This window comes from Fundulus heteroclitus, chromosome 17, assembly GCF_011125445.2.
Source record: "Fundulus heteroclitus isolate FHET01 chromosome 17, MU-UCD_Fhet_4.1, whole genome shotgun sequence".
NCBI lineage: Eukaryota > Metazoa > Chordata > Actinopteri > Cyprinodontiformes > Fundulidae > Fundulus > Fundulus heteroclitus.
In genome coordinates this window covers 19,990,331-20,008,988 of record NC_046377.1, presented here as the reverse complement: position 1 = coordinate 20,008,988, position 18,658 = coordinate 19,990,331, and the positions used below count along the sequence as shown (strand labels likewise).

General features: G+C 41.4%; 1 protein-coding gene across 1 annotated transcript in view; it reads right to left on the bottom strand.

Annotated features, from left to right (window-relative positions):
* Nucleotides 1–1,574: 1,574 nt before the first annotated feature.
* The window catches only part of si:dkey-97m3.1 (fatty acyl-CoA reductase), a 64,727-nt gene continuing 47,643 nt past the window's right edge, over nucleotides 1,575–18,658 (bottom strand). The window contains exons 4-12 of the mRNA XM_036148889.1: nucleotides 14,847–15,026; nucleotides 14,525–14,702; nucleotides 11,934–11,978; nucleotides 11,729–11,847; nucleotides 10,240–10,307; nucleotides 8,139–8,310; nucleotides 7,930–8,059; nucleotides 4,358–4,485; nucleotides 1,575–3,590 (exon numbers count right to left, since the gene is read on the bottom strand). Of these exons, the coding sequence (XP_036004782.1) occupies nucleotides 3,428–3,590; nucleotides 4,358–4,485; nucleotides 7,930–8,059; nucleotides 8,139–8,310; nucleotides 10,240–10,307; nucleotides 11,729–11,847; nucleotides 11,934–11,978; nucleotides 14,525–14,702; nucleotides 14,847–15,026 (1,183 nt within the window). The 3' untranslated portion in view covers nucleotides 1,575–3,427. The remainder of the gene's footprint in view (nucleotides 3,591–4,357; nucleotides 4,486–7,929; nucleotides 8,060–8,138; nucleotides 8,311–10,239; nucleotides 10,308–11,728; nucleotides 11,848–11,933; nucleotides 11,979–14,524; nucleotides 14,703–14,846; nucleotides 15,027–18,658) is intronic.

Below are 18,658 nucleotides of genomic sequence, written 5' to 3'. Positions count from 1 at the left end.
GGCTTTAAATTAGGGCTTAAAAAATAAATCTCTGATTTTATCATACCAAATCCGATGAATCAATTTTTTCCTCCTTTTTGTTTCATAAAAGAAATTAAAGAAATTATTTTAAAACCTTGCTTTTATGTCAAGCATTTCGTCAGGGAGTTGACCTGAATTCAAAGTGCGACTAAAAACAAGCTGTGAAACATGCATGTAAAACAAGATGGCAGCCGTGCCATTATAAACAATGAAAATATAACAAAACATTTGCTGCTAGTGGTATTACACATTGAGCTAAGCACAGGCTTTACTGCACTTGTGAACTTCAAACTAAGTTAAAAAAAAAGTAAATAAGTAAATGAAGTACCTTGTATTAGGGTAAAAAAAGTTTCTACTTAACAATATTTTGACAATACATTTGCCTAAACATATATTCAGCATCACATGCTGTTCTCTTCATGGAAACCCAATGAGTGTATTGGCAAAATAAAATCCAGATTTTCCAAAAATGAAATCTTAAAGAATTGTAAATTCGAATTAATCGATTAAATCGATTTATCACCCAGCCCTACTTTAAATATTTTGACTCAGGTGCCGTTTCCGAGCGGGAAAGCCAGGATTATTGCACACAGACTGATGCAGAGCAGGTGCAGCAGAAACAGTCATGACAACACATTGAGGTAGCTTCAAAGCTCACCATTTGAATATTTTTCCATCAGCGGGGAACCGGAAAACTGGTCCGAGTTGAGGGAACGATGCTGGTGCTAAAAAAATGAGAACCGGTATCAGTGGGATGAAGGCTCACCTCCCAGCAGAGCAATGACCAGAAGCATGCTGCTAAAGCAAAATCTCTGGTAGATTAAGGGGAAACGTGTAAATAAGTTAGAATGGCCTAGTCAAAGCCCAGACCTCAATCCATTACGATTCTGTTAGACTTGAAGATTGCTTCTCAGAAGTAAAAACTAACCAACATGAAGGAGTTGGAGGCGTTTAGCCTCGAGGAATGAGCAAAAATCCCAGATGTGGCGAACTCATAGAGACTGATCCAAAGGGAGGGAACAGTTATGTTCACTGAGGTTCTCTGTTATTTTTGTCTGGTTGTTATTTGTTTCGCAATAGAAGTTGTTAGGCAACAAAACATGAAAAATGCCAATGGGGTGAATGCTTTTGCAGACCACTGTAAGTGTAACCCACACCAGAATTTGGTTTTGTGCACTTATAATCGGACTTCTCGGCACACTAAGAATGAAGCAAGCCTAATTAGTAGCAGAAAACATTTTTCGTTTTCACATCTTTAAGTGAAACTAAAAGGATCGGTTCAAAAAATGTCTTTAAAGCTAAGAATCTGAAAAGTGTGGCTGGTTTTTGTAATAATTTCTACCTTGTAAAATCAATTGGTCTATTACACAATGCCATAGATTGAAGTTTGTGGTTGTAATGTAAAAGAGTGTAAACATAAACAGAGAAAAAGGACTAAAAGAAAATCAGTACCTTTCTCCCTCCAAGTCGAGAAAATATCTTAAAATTTTGATAGAATAACCAGCAGGAGACAGTTTTGCTAAAAAATATGAATAAATAAAAAAGCAAAGAGGCCATTTTTATCTTGTTTATTTCAGTTTTTCCAAGCGGACTGAATCTTGTTACAGCAGGGAACACAGCTGGTCAAACAATTTGCAAAAATGACACCGGTCACGATAATTTGTTCTCGGTTATGTGTTGCCGTTTGCTCCGTCTTCAAGGTTTACACCAACGTGATCTCAGTGAACGGCGACGGCGCCCTGACCAGATGGACGAACATGAATGACAGCAGTGAGATAGCCCTATAGCTCTTTGGGGACACGTTGACAAAACCACTTCCTGATGCAGTCATCGTATGAACGAACGCAAACAGAGACACCATCATTGAGTTTTGCATAAAGATTTAGTCGTTTCCCTTTGTCTTCCATAAAAGCTCATTCAAGTTTATTGTCGTTAAACCTCAGAGTAGACAATACTGCCCAGTTTTCCTCAGACTTGCGTAATACATTAAATACCTTTCGGGGTTAGAGGGAAGCTCTGTTGTCCTCTGAATACAGAAGAAGAAAAATTCTACAAATACAAGTTTTTTGGTAGTCTAAGATTTATTTCTTATTAAACTCATATGAAGGATGCCAAGCACATCTAATGAATGAGTCTGATCCCTTATGTAGCAGCGTTTCTCCATTCTGTCACATGTGGCATCCCTCATGGTTGTGTACTTGGTCCCTGATTCTTCCTCCCCGTTTTGTGTTAGCATTTAGCATTTAGCCGGCTTTCAACACCACAACTGCATCGCACGTTGAAATAACCATGTGTGTATATTTTCCCAGAGAAACCTGAACGGTTACCACTTAAAGCTCCCAACGACCCTCCACCCCCCATTCCCTAATAAATTATGTGATTGATATTGGACAAATACTTTTTTAAAATTGTCTCGACTTCCCTGGCATCAGATGCATGATAATCCTTCACGTCGCAATTTAACCTCTTAAATATTTCTATAAATATTTCTATCATTGGACGTCACTCTCTCAAAACGCTTGTTTAGGACCATATATTGAGGAACAATGAACAGTATGTACTATGCTATATAAATAAACTTCAATCTGATCGTACTTTTATTCATATATACTACGCTGTCAAGGTCTAACACACAAGCACACTTGCTTATTTGGTGCAAGTATAAAGATGTAAAAGTAGTAAACCCAGTTCAGTAGAAACATCTGTACAAACATAGTAGATGAGCATCCGGACGCGCGATGTTCACCATTAAAGTCATCCTGACGTTATCAACACTTCCCATCATAAATTAGCAAGAAGCCCGACAAGTGAACTAGCTTGTCTCAACTTTCTGACGCCACGTGTGGGCAAATTCGAGCCTTTAATACTCGTCTGAATGATGTGGAGTGACATCTTAAAAAGGCAGTGGATGCACGTAATGCAAGACATGATCAAGAATAAAATAAAGTAAAAAATAACTGTAGAAATCATCCACCTCTGCTGCTATGATGCATTTCAAGTATGGAAAACAAAGATATCACAAGGCAAGGTGACGTTGTGAGAAGGAAGGTGGAAGTCACACAAAAGGCATGTTGTTGCATATATAATTGGCCACTTGAAGGAAACATTAGGTAGAAAACAAAAAGACAGAGGGTTTTCTTTGTTGGATGTTTTTTTTTTTTCTGACGGGGAAAGTCAAGTTTTCAATGACAGATTTCCCAACTCAACAGCTAACTACATGGCAAATAGACCTCGTTATTCTCCTTCTGACTTCACTCAGCTGCAGACGCCTCATGCGGAGAGTCCTGTTTGTCCACGTCGAGAGCGTCTGAGTTTAAGATGTTTTTTTTTTTGTTTTTTTTTTGTCTTACTTCTGACAGCTGAAGGCGAGGGCTGCCTGTCTCTGGCTCAAGGCTGTGAGGAAGACTCAGTTGGTTAAGGTGCTGGATGCACGGAAGTAGGAGAGGAACTTGAAACAGAGGCTGACCACGAAGTACCAGATGTTTCTGGCCATCTGAGAGCGGGCGATGAACACCCGCCAGATGAAAACCACTAGCAGTGTGTTGAAGGTGTACCGGATGTTCCTCAACCTGCGGGACGATCAAAAGAGACAAATAAGACCGATATACAGATCTTTCCCTTAACCTTTGACCTGCACTGCAAAAACGGATCTAAAAACAAGTGAAATGTTCTTAAAGTTAGCGTATTTGTTTTTGATTTGAGCAGGTCAATAGGATTATTTGCCAATGGAATGAGTATTTTGACCCTTAAAATAAGATAATTAGACATCCTGCACTTGAAATAAGATGACGGAGATGGATTGTTCCTATTTCAAGTGCAAAAATCTTATTCCATTGGCAAATCATCTTATGTATCTGTTCAAATCACGGACAAATACACTAATTTTAAGAACATTTTACTTATTTTTAGTTCCGTTTTTGCAGTGTGCTATAGCTTGGGTGGACATTAGTGCAGTTTTTGTTGAGGTAAAGAGCTAAAAGAGCAATTTGGGATGATCAGAAAAGACACAAAACTAAAGCAAATAATGTTTTATTAGTTTGAAATCTAGATTCATAGTTTAACACAGTCTTAAGGTTAATTTGTGGGGGGAATAAAAGAGTAGATTGCCCCTCCCCCGCTCTTCCAAAGAAAAGGCGGGAATAACCATAGCAACCAGTTCTTAGCTCTTAGTCCTTCAGTTGCTTTATCTTTCTTGATAATCCACCACCAAGGAACTTCCAGCATTATTATGACTCAAGTTAATCTGTTTTTCATGCAGTATTAGCACTTTTCAAATACATGTAAAGTAAAAAAAAAAAATCTCTGAAAATGTTGTATGTACTTGTTGTCAACTTACTTTCTCAGATGCTGCCTGGCAGCAGGGATGTCGGACATGTCTTCGTTCAGGACGTACTTCTTGGTGCCGATGCAGTAATTCTCAATGTACTCAGGCCAGTTCAGTTGGCGCACATCAAAGTTAAATGTCTGCGAACACACAGAAGAGCCATGTAGACGCTGAAGCAAGGATGGAGTCGTAAGCTCCATTCTGAGAATATTTGAAGGATCGCCCACCCTTTTTCTAAATCTCAAATTACAAAAGTGTTCATTTAAAAGATTCTATGCATCCAAACTAATAAATTAAATGAACTAAAACTGTTACAACAATTAGAATGGTGCCTTTTAAGAGGTTTAACACACTGATTAAGATTAATATATACGTTAAAGGAGTCATCACCTGGAGTTCTGGCTGTTTCGTGTTAAAACTTGTGTGTTGGTGTTGGGCCTCAGTTAAAACCTTCCAGAAAAATCAGTGTGAAAGTGACTTTTTTTGTTTGTGGGCTCTTTGTACAAACCATAAAAAACCCCACAAGAGCGCGCCCTCTACCAAGCCAGATTTTGGCGCTGCTCCTAGATTTACGTCACTCTTTCTGTGTGTGCGCGTCACATTTCGCAACCGGGTGTTTTGTTAACTTGGGACAACGCCAGGCGGAGATGGCATCAAGCCTGCGTCCGGAGAAAGAGCCGATTACAACAGGGACTCTTCTGCAGTGAACTCGGTAAGTGTTGTTCCTTGTGCAAGTTTTTACCGGCGTTCTCTTTTCTCTGTTCGCTTTGCTGTGACTGGAAGCACGGAGCTTTTCAATTCAATTACATTTTAATTATATAGCGCCAATTTATGACACATGACATCTCATGGCTTTGCAGCAATCCCTCATACTGAGCATGCATGAAGCGACAGTGGAGAGGAAAACTTTCTTTTAACAGGGAGGAAAACCTCCAGCAGAACCAGAACCAGTCTCGGTGTGAACGCTCATCTGCCTCGACCCACTGGGAGTTAGAGAAGACAGACGGCTGCCAGCTGCGGCGTCTGTGTTAGAAAGAGAGAGACAGACTCTCACGGCAGCATGGACACTGGGAAACAATGGGAAACAAACCGTAGCACATGAACGCAAGTCAAATGCAAGTCAGATTCTTGCACGTACCGTCGTGACAAATAAAAAGGCATATGAAAAAGGGTCAGAATGAGCTATTTTAAAAAAAGGTTTCTCCTAAAAATGACTAAACATGAATTTAAAGACATTTTCAGAAGGATAGTATATGTAAAACACCAGGTTATGACTCCTTTAAATAATCCACTTGTGTTACCTACGGTGCCTAAAATATTCAAACTTCTTGAGCTTTTATATTTTGCCCGCTCTGTGGTGTGTTTTTGTATTGAGCCCCCCCCCACCCCCAACACACACACACACTTTAATACCCCTAAATAAAACCAATTGCCTTCAGAAGTCACATAATTAGCAAATTAAGGATGGAATGTAGTCTCAGTGTAAATTTTAATATTTTGTGAGGGAATCAGAAGTTTGATATACAGAAAACTAGAGGCAATTGGAATCTTTGGAGGAGCTGGAGAGATCCACAGCTCTGGTAGGAGTATCTGTTGACCAGACTCCACAAATCTGGCTTTGAGAGAAGACTGGGCGAGGAGGAAGCTGTTGTTCTTCATGTGTCTGAAAGGCCCAGACGTCCAGATCTAAATCCATTTGAGAATCTGTGGCAAGACCTGACAACTGATGTTCGTAAACAGTCCCCATTCTCTCAGACTGAGCTCAAAAAAAGGGGCAAGAATTTCTGGCCAGACGAGATCAGCACTGAACGTTTTGGTTGGAAATACTCAACCAGAGCATTTCACACCCTTTTTTAACTGATCCATGCCGAATTCGGACCGAGCTTGGATCAGTTAACCATGCCGAGCTTGGTTCTTACGACCGTTTACACATCGCGCTAGCACAGTTCCTCGCCTCCTAGTGACGATCTACGATACTACTGCTCTCTGGGATTGAAGGAGGGACTCAAGCAAATAAAAATGGCGGCGCCCGTAACATTCAGGAAGTTATGCTTGGTTATAATTGTGATACTTCGTTGTTTGCGGAAAGTCTGGCGAAGAAGGCAACCTTTGGTAAATTTCCTTGACAGAGTCGGCTTTTGGGACGTGGATAAGACAAACGAGCGTCTAATAAGGATTTACAGACGCAGGACACAACGACAGATGAGATACATCACACCGCAAAGCAGAATCATCACTGGAAATCATGTGGCACGGTAGGGAAGCTAGTATTTTTACCACTTCATTTTGTCATAAGACAACCGTGCCACTGAAAAACCGGGACGAGCCCACCTATCGAACTGGTCTAGATTTGGCACGGTTCGGTTGTTTCTGGCACGGTTCAGTCCAGTTTGCGTTCCATTTGCACTCAATAGTTATCTCAGTTACCGAGCTCAGACGGTTCTCGGCACGGTTAAAAACGGGTAGTGTAAATGGGGCTATTGTGGTGGCGGCGCTTTACCACAGCAAGGCTGGGCTACTAGCCTCGTGAAACCATTCTGATCTCGCAAGCTTTCAAGGTTTCACTCGCAGATCAGTCTGGCTTCTTTCCGTTAAAGAAAATTTGGAGCAGTTCACCAAACGAACGTCCAATCAGGCAGGCGGGTTGAGGTGTGACGCAACGAGAAGCGCGACAGTTCAGTCTAAAGAACATGGCGGCTTCAGCCGATGAAACTAGCGTTAGCGTGGCTATCGAGCAAGTTTTATCGGAATTACAGAGTATTTCTTCACTGAAAGAAGAGCAAAACACTGCTCTGGAGGCTTTTCTCAGAGGAAAATATGTTTTTGCTCTTCTCCCGACTGGTTTCGGCAAGAGCTTGTGGTTGTGTTTTTGTCGTCGCTGTTAGTACGTCATATATTTCGTTGATCTGATTGGCAGTGTTGTAGTCAAGTCACTATGCCTTGAGTCCGAGTCCAGGTTCGAGTCTCCAGTGTTCAAGTCTGAGTCAAGTCCAAGTCATTAAAAAAAAAAAAATCAGAGTCGAGTCCGAGTCAAGTCCACTACTCATCCGAGTCAAGTCCGAGTCGAGTCACTATTGATCAAGTCGAGTCCAAGTTTCGCACTAAAGTAAGCATAGCCTAGATGTTTTTTAAAAAAAAAAAAAAATCCACACTCCACCACATTGCACTAATAATTTAGATATTAAAATCATACACCAAATAATATTCTAATGACATATTAAAATTATAACCTAATGATATAAAAAAAAAGTCGAGTCTTTTTCTCAATTTCCGAGTCAAAATGATCTGAATGTAGGAGTCAGAGTCCAAGTTCGAGTCATCAGTGCTCAAGTCCAAGTCAAGTCACGAGTCTCTAAATTTAGCTAATGACTCGGACTCAAGTTCGATTCTCGGACTCGAGTACTACAACACTGCTGATTGGTTCATTTGGCCCGTCTATCACCAACATAGGCCAATCAGCTAACCAGTATTTTCGCCCCTTCCCAAAATTACTTCAACGGAAGGTCTCCAGATGGATATGCGGAGCAAATTACCGGGCTACGGCTTCAACATGAGAAAAACATGGAGTGTGTGGTTAGGCTCACCTTCCTGTCCTCGGGGGTCAGCTGGCTCATCAGCATGTTGCCGTTCTCACAGTTCCACTCCCAGTCCTGACTGCTGAAGTACTCCAGCAGGCTGATGGCCTTGTGCAGACGGTTGAAGATGCGCATCATCCTGCAGGGCGGCAGACACATTTCAGTGGAGACAAACAGGTCGTTGTGGCGCAGCAGTGGGGAGGGGGGGGGGGTCTTACTGTGGCTTCTGTCCACACAGACGGAGGAAGAGGTCGTAGATGAAGGCCGGAAACTTGTGGCTGACCAGGACCCAGTACTGGTTGATCAGGTAGTTGGAGGTGATGTTGGCGTTGGGCCTGCGGAACGCCTGCTCCAAGGGGTTCCTCTTAAAGGACAGCATGACGTGGTGCTCTTTGTTTGGATTGGTTAAAAAAAAAAAAAAAAAGATGTGAGAGCAGAATATTTTTTTTAAACCCCGATAATGAAAAATGTCTTTGAAAAACATCTCCTGTGAAATCCTCAACGAACAGAAGGTTTTTGCATCCCAGATAATCCCCAGCTAAGCCCTGCCTCCCCGATGCAGCGGTAAAAACAGGATAATCGTGACGCCGACAGTTATTTTAATGTTTATGGGAAAGTTTGTGACCGCCCTGTAACAGGTTAGACGCACTCCGACTAGTTTCTGTGGACGGATCCCTGCTCCCAAGAACGCCCTTCAGCCTTAACCGTGGCTCTCGGGAATGCTCAGCCCCCCTCCCCTCCACACACAAGCAGGCGGAGGACAGATCCACAGATGCTAGGAGGGCATCCATGTGACTGCAGACATTACATCACTCGCAGCACACAAAGTAGGCCTCGTAACGTTCGTTTCCACGCAGACAGATGCGAGGCGGCTGCAGGGGGCCGAGATGACCGGATCTGAGGTGACAGCCAGCTGTGGCTTGGATCCTTGCTGCTAACCTTGAGCAGAAACAACACAAGCTGCCACGGTTTTGGAGTGTTTCCTGATCTCTAAAGGCCAGTCGGTTAATGATGGGCTGGATCATCTGGACAGGAGAGTGACCAGAGAGCCTTCCCATAAATTTGTTAATCTGAGAAAAGAAGCAGGGAATCGTTTTTCACGTGCGATCCCTTTGATTCGGTCTACAGTGATCCAAGTGGTTCCTGCAATTGTTTTGCCAAAATTACAACCTTTTCAAGGATCAAATGTCCGGGTTTCTTCCAGTCCCCGTTTTAACCCTTTTCTGTTGCATAAATTCAAATGTCCACTTTGTGAGTGTGAAGGCTGCAAAAAAACACAACAAAGGAGAAGAACACTGCAAAAATGGAGCTAAAAGTAAGTAAAAATTTCTTGAAATTAGTGCATTTCTTGCTTGATTTGAGCAGGCAAGTTTAAATGATCTGCCAATGGAATGAGATTTTTGCACTTAAAATAACAACCCATCTCCATCAACCTATTTTAAGTGCAGTATATCTAATTATCTTATTTTAGTGGTCAAAATACTAATTTCATTGGCAGATTTTTTAATTTGCCTGCTGAAATCAAGGACAAATACACTAATTTCAAGAAAACTTTACTTAGTTTCAATCCCCTTTTGGCAGGGAAGGAAGGAAGGATGAACAGCTGGTTGGTTGGATGAGTGGACAAATAGACCAATGTATGCCTGATTTCTTTTCACTAACAGGATTGGCAAGAAAGTCTAAAATATTACAGATATTTCTCAAACATTTATCCAGACCTGGGAAACATTGAAATCAAATTTCCCAGATTGCCGTCAAGCATTGGGTTTATGTCCCCAGACACTGAAATTATGCAGATATAAAAACACTTTTGCATTAATTAACAAAGAGCTGCTTAAGTGTGCTGCAGCTTTCCAGCTGATGGATTAATAATGTGCATTTCCCCACAACAGAAGAATCACGGTAATTAGCAATCATTTAGATAATGTCTCAAAAAACATAATTATAGCAGACTAATCCTTAACCACAGCACACTCAGGGATGTTTAGAGTCGCCGTACACAGCTTATAGCGACGTCATCAAAACAGACGAATGACGATTAATAGCCATGTCTGATTTAACATTAAACCTGAATAATCATGTATTTTCTACTTCTTTCCAGCAGGTGGCAGCATTTCCCTGCTCTAACCCACAACTATAACCACAAAGAAGCATCATAACATCCACATAATGTCACAGGACGGGTTGATTGATTTGTGATGATCCTGGGGAACTGAGACAACGGCGCCAAGCGCAGCGTCCCAAACAGCTCTATCGACGTCGGCCTGCGGCGACGGGTTGCTGCTAGCCTTAAAAGCGAGCCAAACGGCGCGTACTCACCAATCTCCCCCCAGTGAAATGGGTTGATGCCACCAGTTGTGCAGTTGTATACCATAGTCGTTTTAGGCCTGCAAAACAAGCACGATTAAGGTCATATAGTGAAGTAGAAGGGTCTGTTTTTGCTTTTTTTTTTTGTCCAACTAAATGTTTCAGATCATCACATTTTAAGAAAGTTAACTATAATAAGTGCAAAAAAGCTCTTCTTAAACGACAATTTAATTCATTAAGGCTAATCTACTATCTGGCACCATAAAGTAGGCAAAAAAAACTGCAAAACAGATCTAAAAATAAGTAAAATGTTCTTAAAGTTAGTGTGTGTGTCCTTGATTTGAGAAGGTAAATAAGCTTATTTGCCAATGGAATGAGTATTTTTACCCCTAAAATAAGATAATTAGACATCCTGCACTTGAAATTAGATGATGGAGATGACTTGTTCCTATTCTAAGTGCAAAAATCTTATTCCATTGGCAAATCATCTTATTTACCTGCTCAAATTAAGGACAAATACACTAATTTTAAGAACATTTTACTTATTTTAAGTTCCGTTTTTGCAGTGAAGACATCAAGGTTTGATCTAAAAAAACAAACATTAGTACCAGAGTGCACAGACAACTCATGCAGAAAGTCACCAAAGAACCCAGATCAACATCTAAGAGCTTGCTCGCCTCAGTTAAGGTCATTGTATTTGACCTCCCACAAACCGAAGGGTCTGGAGTGGCCTAGTCAAAGTCTGGACTTAAATCCACCCCTCTTGCTATTAAACTGTAGAGCTGTAGAAGACCGAAGGGTCTGGAGTGGCCTAGTCAAAGTCTGGACTTAAATCCACTCCTCTTGCTATTAAACTGTAGAGCTGTAGAAGACCGAAGGGTCTGAAGTGGCCTAGTCAAAGTCTGGACTTAAATCCACCCCTCTTGCTACAAAACTGTAGAGCTGTAGAAGACCGAAGGGTCTGGAGTGGCCTAGTCAAAGTCTGGACTTAAATCCACCCCTCTTGCTATTAAACTGTAGAGCTGTAGAAGACCGAAGGGTCTGAAGTGGCCTAGTCAAAGTCTGGACTTAAATCCACCCCTCTTGCTATTAAACTGTAGAGCTGTAGAAGGCTGATGTGAAGTTTCTTCGCTTAGTTTGAAGGCAAAGACTTGAAATATTTTATTAAAACCTGCAGCTAATAAAAACTAAAAAAGATAAAGTAAGGACAGAAGGATGGACAAAATGAAGGAGGCAAGCAAGGAGGACACGACCAGGATGCAGCAAAGGAGACAAGAGAAAATGAAGGGGAATAGGGAAAAATAAAGGATAGACACAACATACAGGCAAAGGATGGATGGAAGGGAAGAGGGAAGGAGTCAAGGACGGAAAGAAGGAAGGAAGAAAGAGGAGACAGTGGGAGTGAAGTCTGGAACCAAGACTTGGAAAACCAGATCCTGTACTTTTCCCCAACAAGGTAGGAAGCGTGGATGAAGGTGCATAGCCCCGCCCACCGACTCACCTGTGGACAGCGGTGTACCAGCCGGCAGCCAGGGTCAGGTTGATGACCATGTCCACGGGGATCAGGTCGGCCACCGCCTCGTTGTTGGCCCTCATGGTGCGCAGGATGCCCTTCCCCGCCTGATCACAGAACACCAGCTTAGACCCCCAGCACTGATCTGCATGACCGAGAGCCCGAGAGACTCGAGCCGGACGAGTTCACTTACAGCGATAAAGACTCCGCTCGGCCCGTTGAAGTTGTCGATCCAACCCTGCGGTGTGACAGAGAGCAGAGAACTTCTCAGAGGCCGGCGGGAACAGCAGCACACGTGTGCTGGGTCGGGGTTGGGTTACTTCCTGTGGTGCTTGTGGCGGCGGGGCTGGGGAGCAACCACTGATCTCTATTATACACTGGAGTGCTAATCGCCGGCTGTTAGAACGAGTCACTGTGAAGCCACCGGCCGCCATATTGGTACTCCCTATTTTCCCCCAGTAACTAGGGAATATGTGCGCTACAGCATCGAATAACGAGGATTTTCTCATGTTCGGGGGGGGCTTAAAACTTTTTAAAATGTCAAATGCCATATACTTTTATGGCTATGTTCTAAAACTAGCAGGGAAGGAGAAAGGCAGGGCGGAAAGAGAGAGAGAGACACACAGAGAGAGAGACAGAGAGACACAGAGAGAGACAGAGAAGAGAGAGACAGAGAGAAGAGAGAGCTGAGAGAGAGAGAGACCACAGAGACAGAGAGAGAGAGAGAGACAGAGACACACAGAGACAGAGAGAGATAGAGAGATAGAGAGAGAGATGAGAGAGAGAGATAGAGAGAGATAGAAGAGAGATATATTATATATATAGATATATATATGATATATATATATAATATATATATATATATATATATATATATCTATATATATATATATATATATATATATATATATATATATATTATGAGTCACATGTAAAATATTTTAGCACCTAATTTCCTAGTAGTTGATAGTGTTAGTATATCCACTGACTGTAGAATTACCTATGAAACGTTTTCACACAGCCAGAAAACTGCTTGTTGTTGCAACCAAATCCGATGGGGTTCTGTAAGAGTAGGGAGTAGCAAGATGGCGGCCAGTGACTTCAGTTTTTCGGCAAAATCAGCACTCCAGTGTATAATGTAGCTCAGTGGGAGCAACACTTGTCGACTTCTGTCAGGCTCCATTAAAAATGGATGAAAGCGCTGCTAACAGACTGCTGCGCACTGGAACATGTGTGGAGGACCCACTGGGGACTAAGTAAACATGCCACACACAAACGCAAGCATATAAATAAGGCGTCCTGTCTGGTTAGGGGGGTCCGCAGCGTGGCCAAGTGTGAGCTCGGCCCTCTCTGAAGAGTCGCCGGCATGCTGTCCAAGCGCACCAAGTGCTTCCTGACTCCACATAAACAAGCACTTCCCTCTGTGGCTGGACTGTTTTATTCAGGCACCTCTGAGACGCCCTGATTTCCTGCATTTAACTGGGAGGGCTTCAGCCGCTTCACTCGTCTTACAATCCCGAAAAAGGCCTTCCTCTCCAGCTACTGAGGGACAAGCTCAATATGCTACTCTCATATTTGGTGCTGAGATACTGAAAAACTTGCTTACTAGACATTATTAAATATGAAATGTTGGTTATTTAAAAAAACTCATTCATCCAACTAAAACACCTGAAACAAGAGATGTAAAGAAATTTTCCAGGAGCTGAATGAGTTTCTCCTGAACAGGCGACCAACAATTAAATCACGTTAAATGAATAAAAAACAAATAAATGAATGAATAAATAAATTACGTGGGTAAGTTATATTAAAATAAACAATCAAATAAAAAAACATTTCCTTTAAATAATACACAAATTAACTAAAAATGTACTAATTCAGTTAAACCAATTGATATATATATCTATCTATCTATATATCTATATCTATCTATCTATCGATATATATATATATATATATATATATATATATATATATATATATATATATATATATATATATATATATATATGAATAAAATATTTATATATATATATATATATATATATATATATATATGAATAAAATATTTATACAGGATTTTTTTTTGTTCCTTAATTTAAACTATTTACCAATTGGTTTAGCTGAATTAGTACATTTTTAGTTCATTTGTGTATTAGTGAAAGGAAATGTTTTTTATTTTATTGTTTCTTTTAATATAACTTACCCACTTCATTTATTTATTCATTCATTTGTTTTTTATTCATTTATATAGGGTTTTCTGTGAGCCAAAAGGTCAATAATAAACATAAATATCTTCTTTTATTAGTTCAAAAATGACAGAGTGCGCTTAGTCTGATCATTATTTTGGATAATAATCATTCACAAAAATTACCCAACCATGTATGTAAAAAAAAAAAAAAAAAAAAACTAAGGAAAAGTTTAAAGTAAAAAGCAGTTTTTTACTTCTGCTTAGATCTGCGTCTCGGAGGCTTAACAACTTTGGTCTTTTCTGGACGTTTGTCTGACTTTGTGACTTTAAAGTCCAGACTTTTTGAAATCCTAAAAAAGGCAGGAGCTACATATTCAAAGTGAGTTAAAAAAAACTTTTATGCTGGGCAGCACAAACACACCTATAAACGGAAGACAGACCCCTTTTTGCTTCTGATTCAGTAAAACACGTTTTCTGTCTCAGACATTAAGTTAATCTCTCACCGCTGCGTGCAAACACGTCATGTTGCACCATAAAACACGACCCTGGTGGTTTGGCTGTGCAAAAGAAGAAAGAGAAGCAGTAGGTGGACCTACGGGGAAAGGCTCCTGCCAGCTGGCGCCCACTATGGAGGGTCTGATGATGCAGATGTTGAGCTTGTCCTGCCCCTGCTGGACCACGCTCTCGGCCAGGGCTTTGGTGTACGTGTACGTGTTGGGCCTGTCGCCGATGAGCCGCGGCGTGATGTCTTGCACGATGTCCTCATCCATCCACCTGAAGCCAGAGCCAGATGGCGACAAATGCGGCAAATTAGTTCATTTTATCATTAGAATGTCCGGCATGCTTATGTTATAAATGCATTTATTTGTTTTTATTTCATGTTGACTGGATGAGGAGAACCATCCGTCAGCCACTCACTCCAAAGACTCGATGAGCTTCTTGGGCTCGACAGGCGGCGGATAGATGATCTCATCGATGTACTTGCGGTTGCAGTTTGCATAGGCGGTGGAGATGTGAATGAAGGCCTCGAGGTGCTGCATCTGCTGGGCCAGAGCGAGGAGCTGCTGCGTGGCGATCACGTTCAGCTGCAGGGCGTGTCTGCAGGCAAGGAAGGGAGAGAGAGAGACGGCGTTAAAGGCCGCCACATGTGCGGAGGAGGGAAAGGCCGAGCGGCCGGGAGTCTGTGTGGGAGGGGGAAAAGTTTGTGTGCAGGGAACGCCGACATCCCTGAACATTTGCATGAGTTTGTTTGCTGACAACTGTGTGTTCATTCTGATGGGGATTTGCAGAAATTTGCAAAGGAAACACTTTAAGCCTGAGCTGGAACGGCGCGACAGGGCGGTGAGACATGAAAAGATGAGAGAGAGAGAGAGAGTGATGACGGGACAGAAGTGGAAGCAAACATCTGCTCCTCTGCACAAATATGTTGATCTTAGTATTTTCACCGATCGCTCCTCTCAGCTCCTTCTGCAACTCTTCTGGCCATGATTGGAAGATATCGAGTTCATCTGGCTAATATGGACCGTTTGAGTGTTTCTGGAGCAGCTATGGGCCTCAGGATGATAATCTTGAATAAAGATACTACTCCACTGTATCATATTCTAAACAAATATGTTAAGCATTTATTTTATTTAAAACAGAACAGAGAAATTATTCCTACTTTTCCTACATGCATTTATTGCATTGATCAAAAATGCAGAAAATATTACTGAGTTTACTAGATTTCAATTAAACATGTTTATTGTGTAGATTATCAACCCCTTTTGACTAGGGCTGTGCATAAAAATCGATACAATATCAATATTGATGTTTTTAAAGTGGTTTTAATATAGATATTCTGGCTTTCAATATCAATATACCTCCCAGCCCCTAGGGGGCGCCATTACTGTTCACAGCAAGGACGTGTAAGTGAGACGAATTTGCAAATTTGTCCCTAAAAATCAGACGTTTGGGCACATTTTTGTTTTATGTGATACGTTAAATGCATTAAACCAAATGCACTTTATTTTGCTGTTAATATATCAGTGTTCAATAAATTGAACATAAGTATGATATTTGGCTGTTTTTCTTTGATTGAATGACTTTGAGCATTAATTTGAAAGTGATAAACACTTTCAGGCGTTTTGCAACCATAAATTATTGCTAAACAGCTGAATTTGGCTTCTTCATAAGAGAGAAGTGTGCTAGCCATCCTTCAGCCATCTGGCTGGTAATGTTACATCATTTAATTTAGACTTTCAGTGATATATAAAAAGTGTAGTTACTAATCCCCAGTTTTTGTATACCTGCCAATACCGATTTTACTTGATTCCAATTTTAATTCATTTGAGCTGGTAAACTATTTTAGACTATTGCCAATCGAATAAGACCCCCCCCCCCCCCCCAAAAAAAAAAAAAAACAGTCAAGAAAGCAGTATTGCACGAGTTTGTCCAGCCTGGACGTGCATGAGTTTGTAATTATGGTTGAAACGTTACTGAATAAATAACAAATTTGAGCTCTTTTAGTGTTTCAAACAGAAAGGTTGCAAAGGGAGCCACGACAGTTTTGCTTCCCGATGTATTTTCGCCACTAACCAACGTGGAAGTACGTCACATTTACTTCGAGTGCACATGCACACTCGGGTCAGTTTGCCACATTCGGAATAACTTGGTCTTTACAAGTGCTTACATGCATGCTGATCGGATTATCGATCGGCATAAACAACACTTCTCATTCGGATTACAATTTCGTTCCGTTTTAGCTACATCCGATAACAATATTCCGATTGGCTTAATTACATGACTTTTTTTTGTTATTCCGATCGGTCCTTTATTGTGATTACTTTTGTCCATGTAAACGTAACTAGTATAAGGTCTTTAAACCATAGGAATGTAATCCATATAGTCTCTACTACAGCAGCTATTTGATGGAAAAGCCTTAGCATTTCCATCTTTACTATCAAATCACTTAAAATAACGTGTGCACACCTATTTATCATCAAATAAGAACAATTTGGACAAAAACAATGACAGGCAAAACATCAGATGGCACAAAATCCACATGAAATACGACAGCCAACAAAATACCTCCAAAACTAGATATTCAGGTGATTACATAAATAATCACAGAATCCGTTCTGAAATATCTCAAAATTGCACCTTTCTATTTACTATAAGATGTATAAATGAAAAGCAAGTTTTGGTCATTACCAGTAAATTATAGGGCCACTTTTCAATTAATTATTCTGATTCCCATAAAATAGTAAACATAATACACTTTGATCCAATTTAGAATAAAATGATTTGAGAGTTGGGTTTTTTATCAGCATGCTGGTTCTTCTTCCCATGAAGAAACCAATCTTGACGAGGCAGGAAAACATCCTGCAGGCCTCACACAGTCTCTGCAGCTGAGACACTAAGACCCACCAAGGGTCAGCTCAACCTGACACAGACTCCCCCGATAAACACGATTTACTGCCTGTCCGGCTCAGCCTGGGATCTCCTCAGGAGCAAACACTGTCAGGTAGGAAGCAGCGGCCTCAGGTGGGCGGTGGGCGAGCGGTCCGGCAGAGAAGTGGCGGGAAGATGAGGACCAGCACCGTGTGTGGGTGTGAGCTCCTCCTGCCAGCAGGGTTTTACACCAGCAGGGCTGAGAGAAACAGACCGGACAAACCGCAGAGCCTCTTCCTGCAGCTGAGTCACCTCCCATCTGTCTTTGCTGCTGTGATGTGATAAATGACTCTGAAGTGAAGCAGCTAACATCTAACGTTTGCCGATGGCCACGCGCTCCGACCTTAAAAATCCTTCATGTTTAGAAGCTTCTGAAAGCGGGAGCAGAGGAAATGAAAACAATTCTCCACTTAATGCTTCAATTTAGGCAACAAGCTAGCATTAGGTGCGCAGCGCAGCTAACTGCTGCAGGAAGTTAGAAAAAACACAATTTCTTTAAAGTTATTATCAAATGATTAATTTTGTAGCAACCCGTCCACAACAGTCCCATGTGACATAGATGGATAAAAAAATAAATAAAATAAAGTATATTTTGAACAAAATCAACTATTTATCATTACTAACCTGGCCAGCCAGATTAATAATGCGTAGCAGTCCATGTTCTGCACATTATCAGTCTGGGATTGCTCCCATTGAATCTGTTTGAGGAGAGGAGAGACATTCAGCAGAACTCTCCGAGCTGATTGGGCGAAGCAACACCTAGTGCCCGCCCACCAAACGTTGGTTTTAGCCAATCACGGTATCAAATTAAACGTAAGCAATGGGAACGATTTACTCTCTGTTCTATCAGAGAGTAAATCGTGGATTCTTACAAAACAGATGTGAGAGCAGCAGCTACGCCTGAGTCCTCCTGTGCTGCCGTGTGTGTGTTGGTTCGGCCTTGAGCTCAGCCGCTCTTCGTCGCACCGGTACGTCCCGCCTCAAGCCTCAATACTGCAACGTCATTGGCCCGAACCGTTTTCTGGTTCAGTCGCAAACGGTTGAAGCTGGAGCGGTACAAGGTGAATTCTCGTGTGTTTGTGAACGCACAAATACCGCGAGACTTCAGCTTGAAGGGCGAGGTTATAAAATTACTTATTATTACTGTATTTTCCGGACTATAAGTCGCAGTTTTTTTTCATTGTTTGGCCGGGGGTGCGACTTATACTCTGGAGCGACTTATGTGTGAAATTATTACACATTTTTTACTGGTGTATCATTACACCTGTTATTTTCACACCAAACCACAAGAGGGCGCTCTA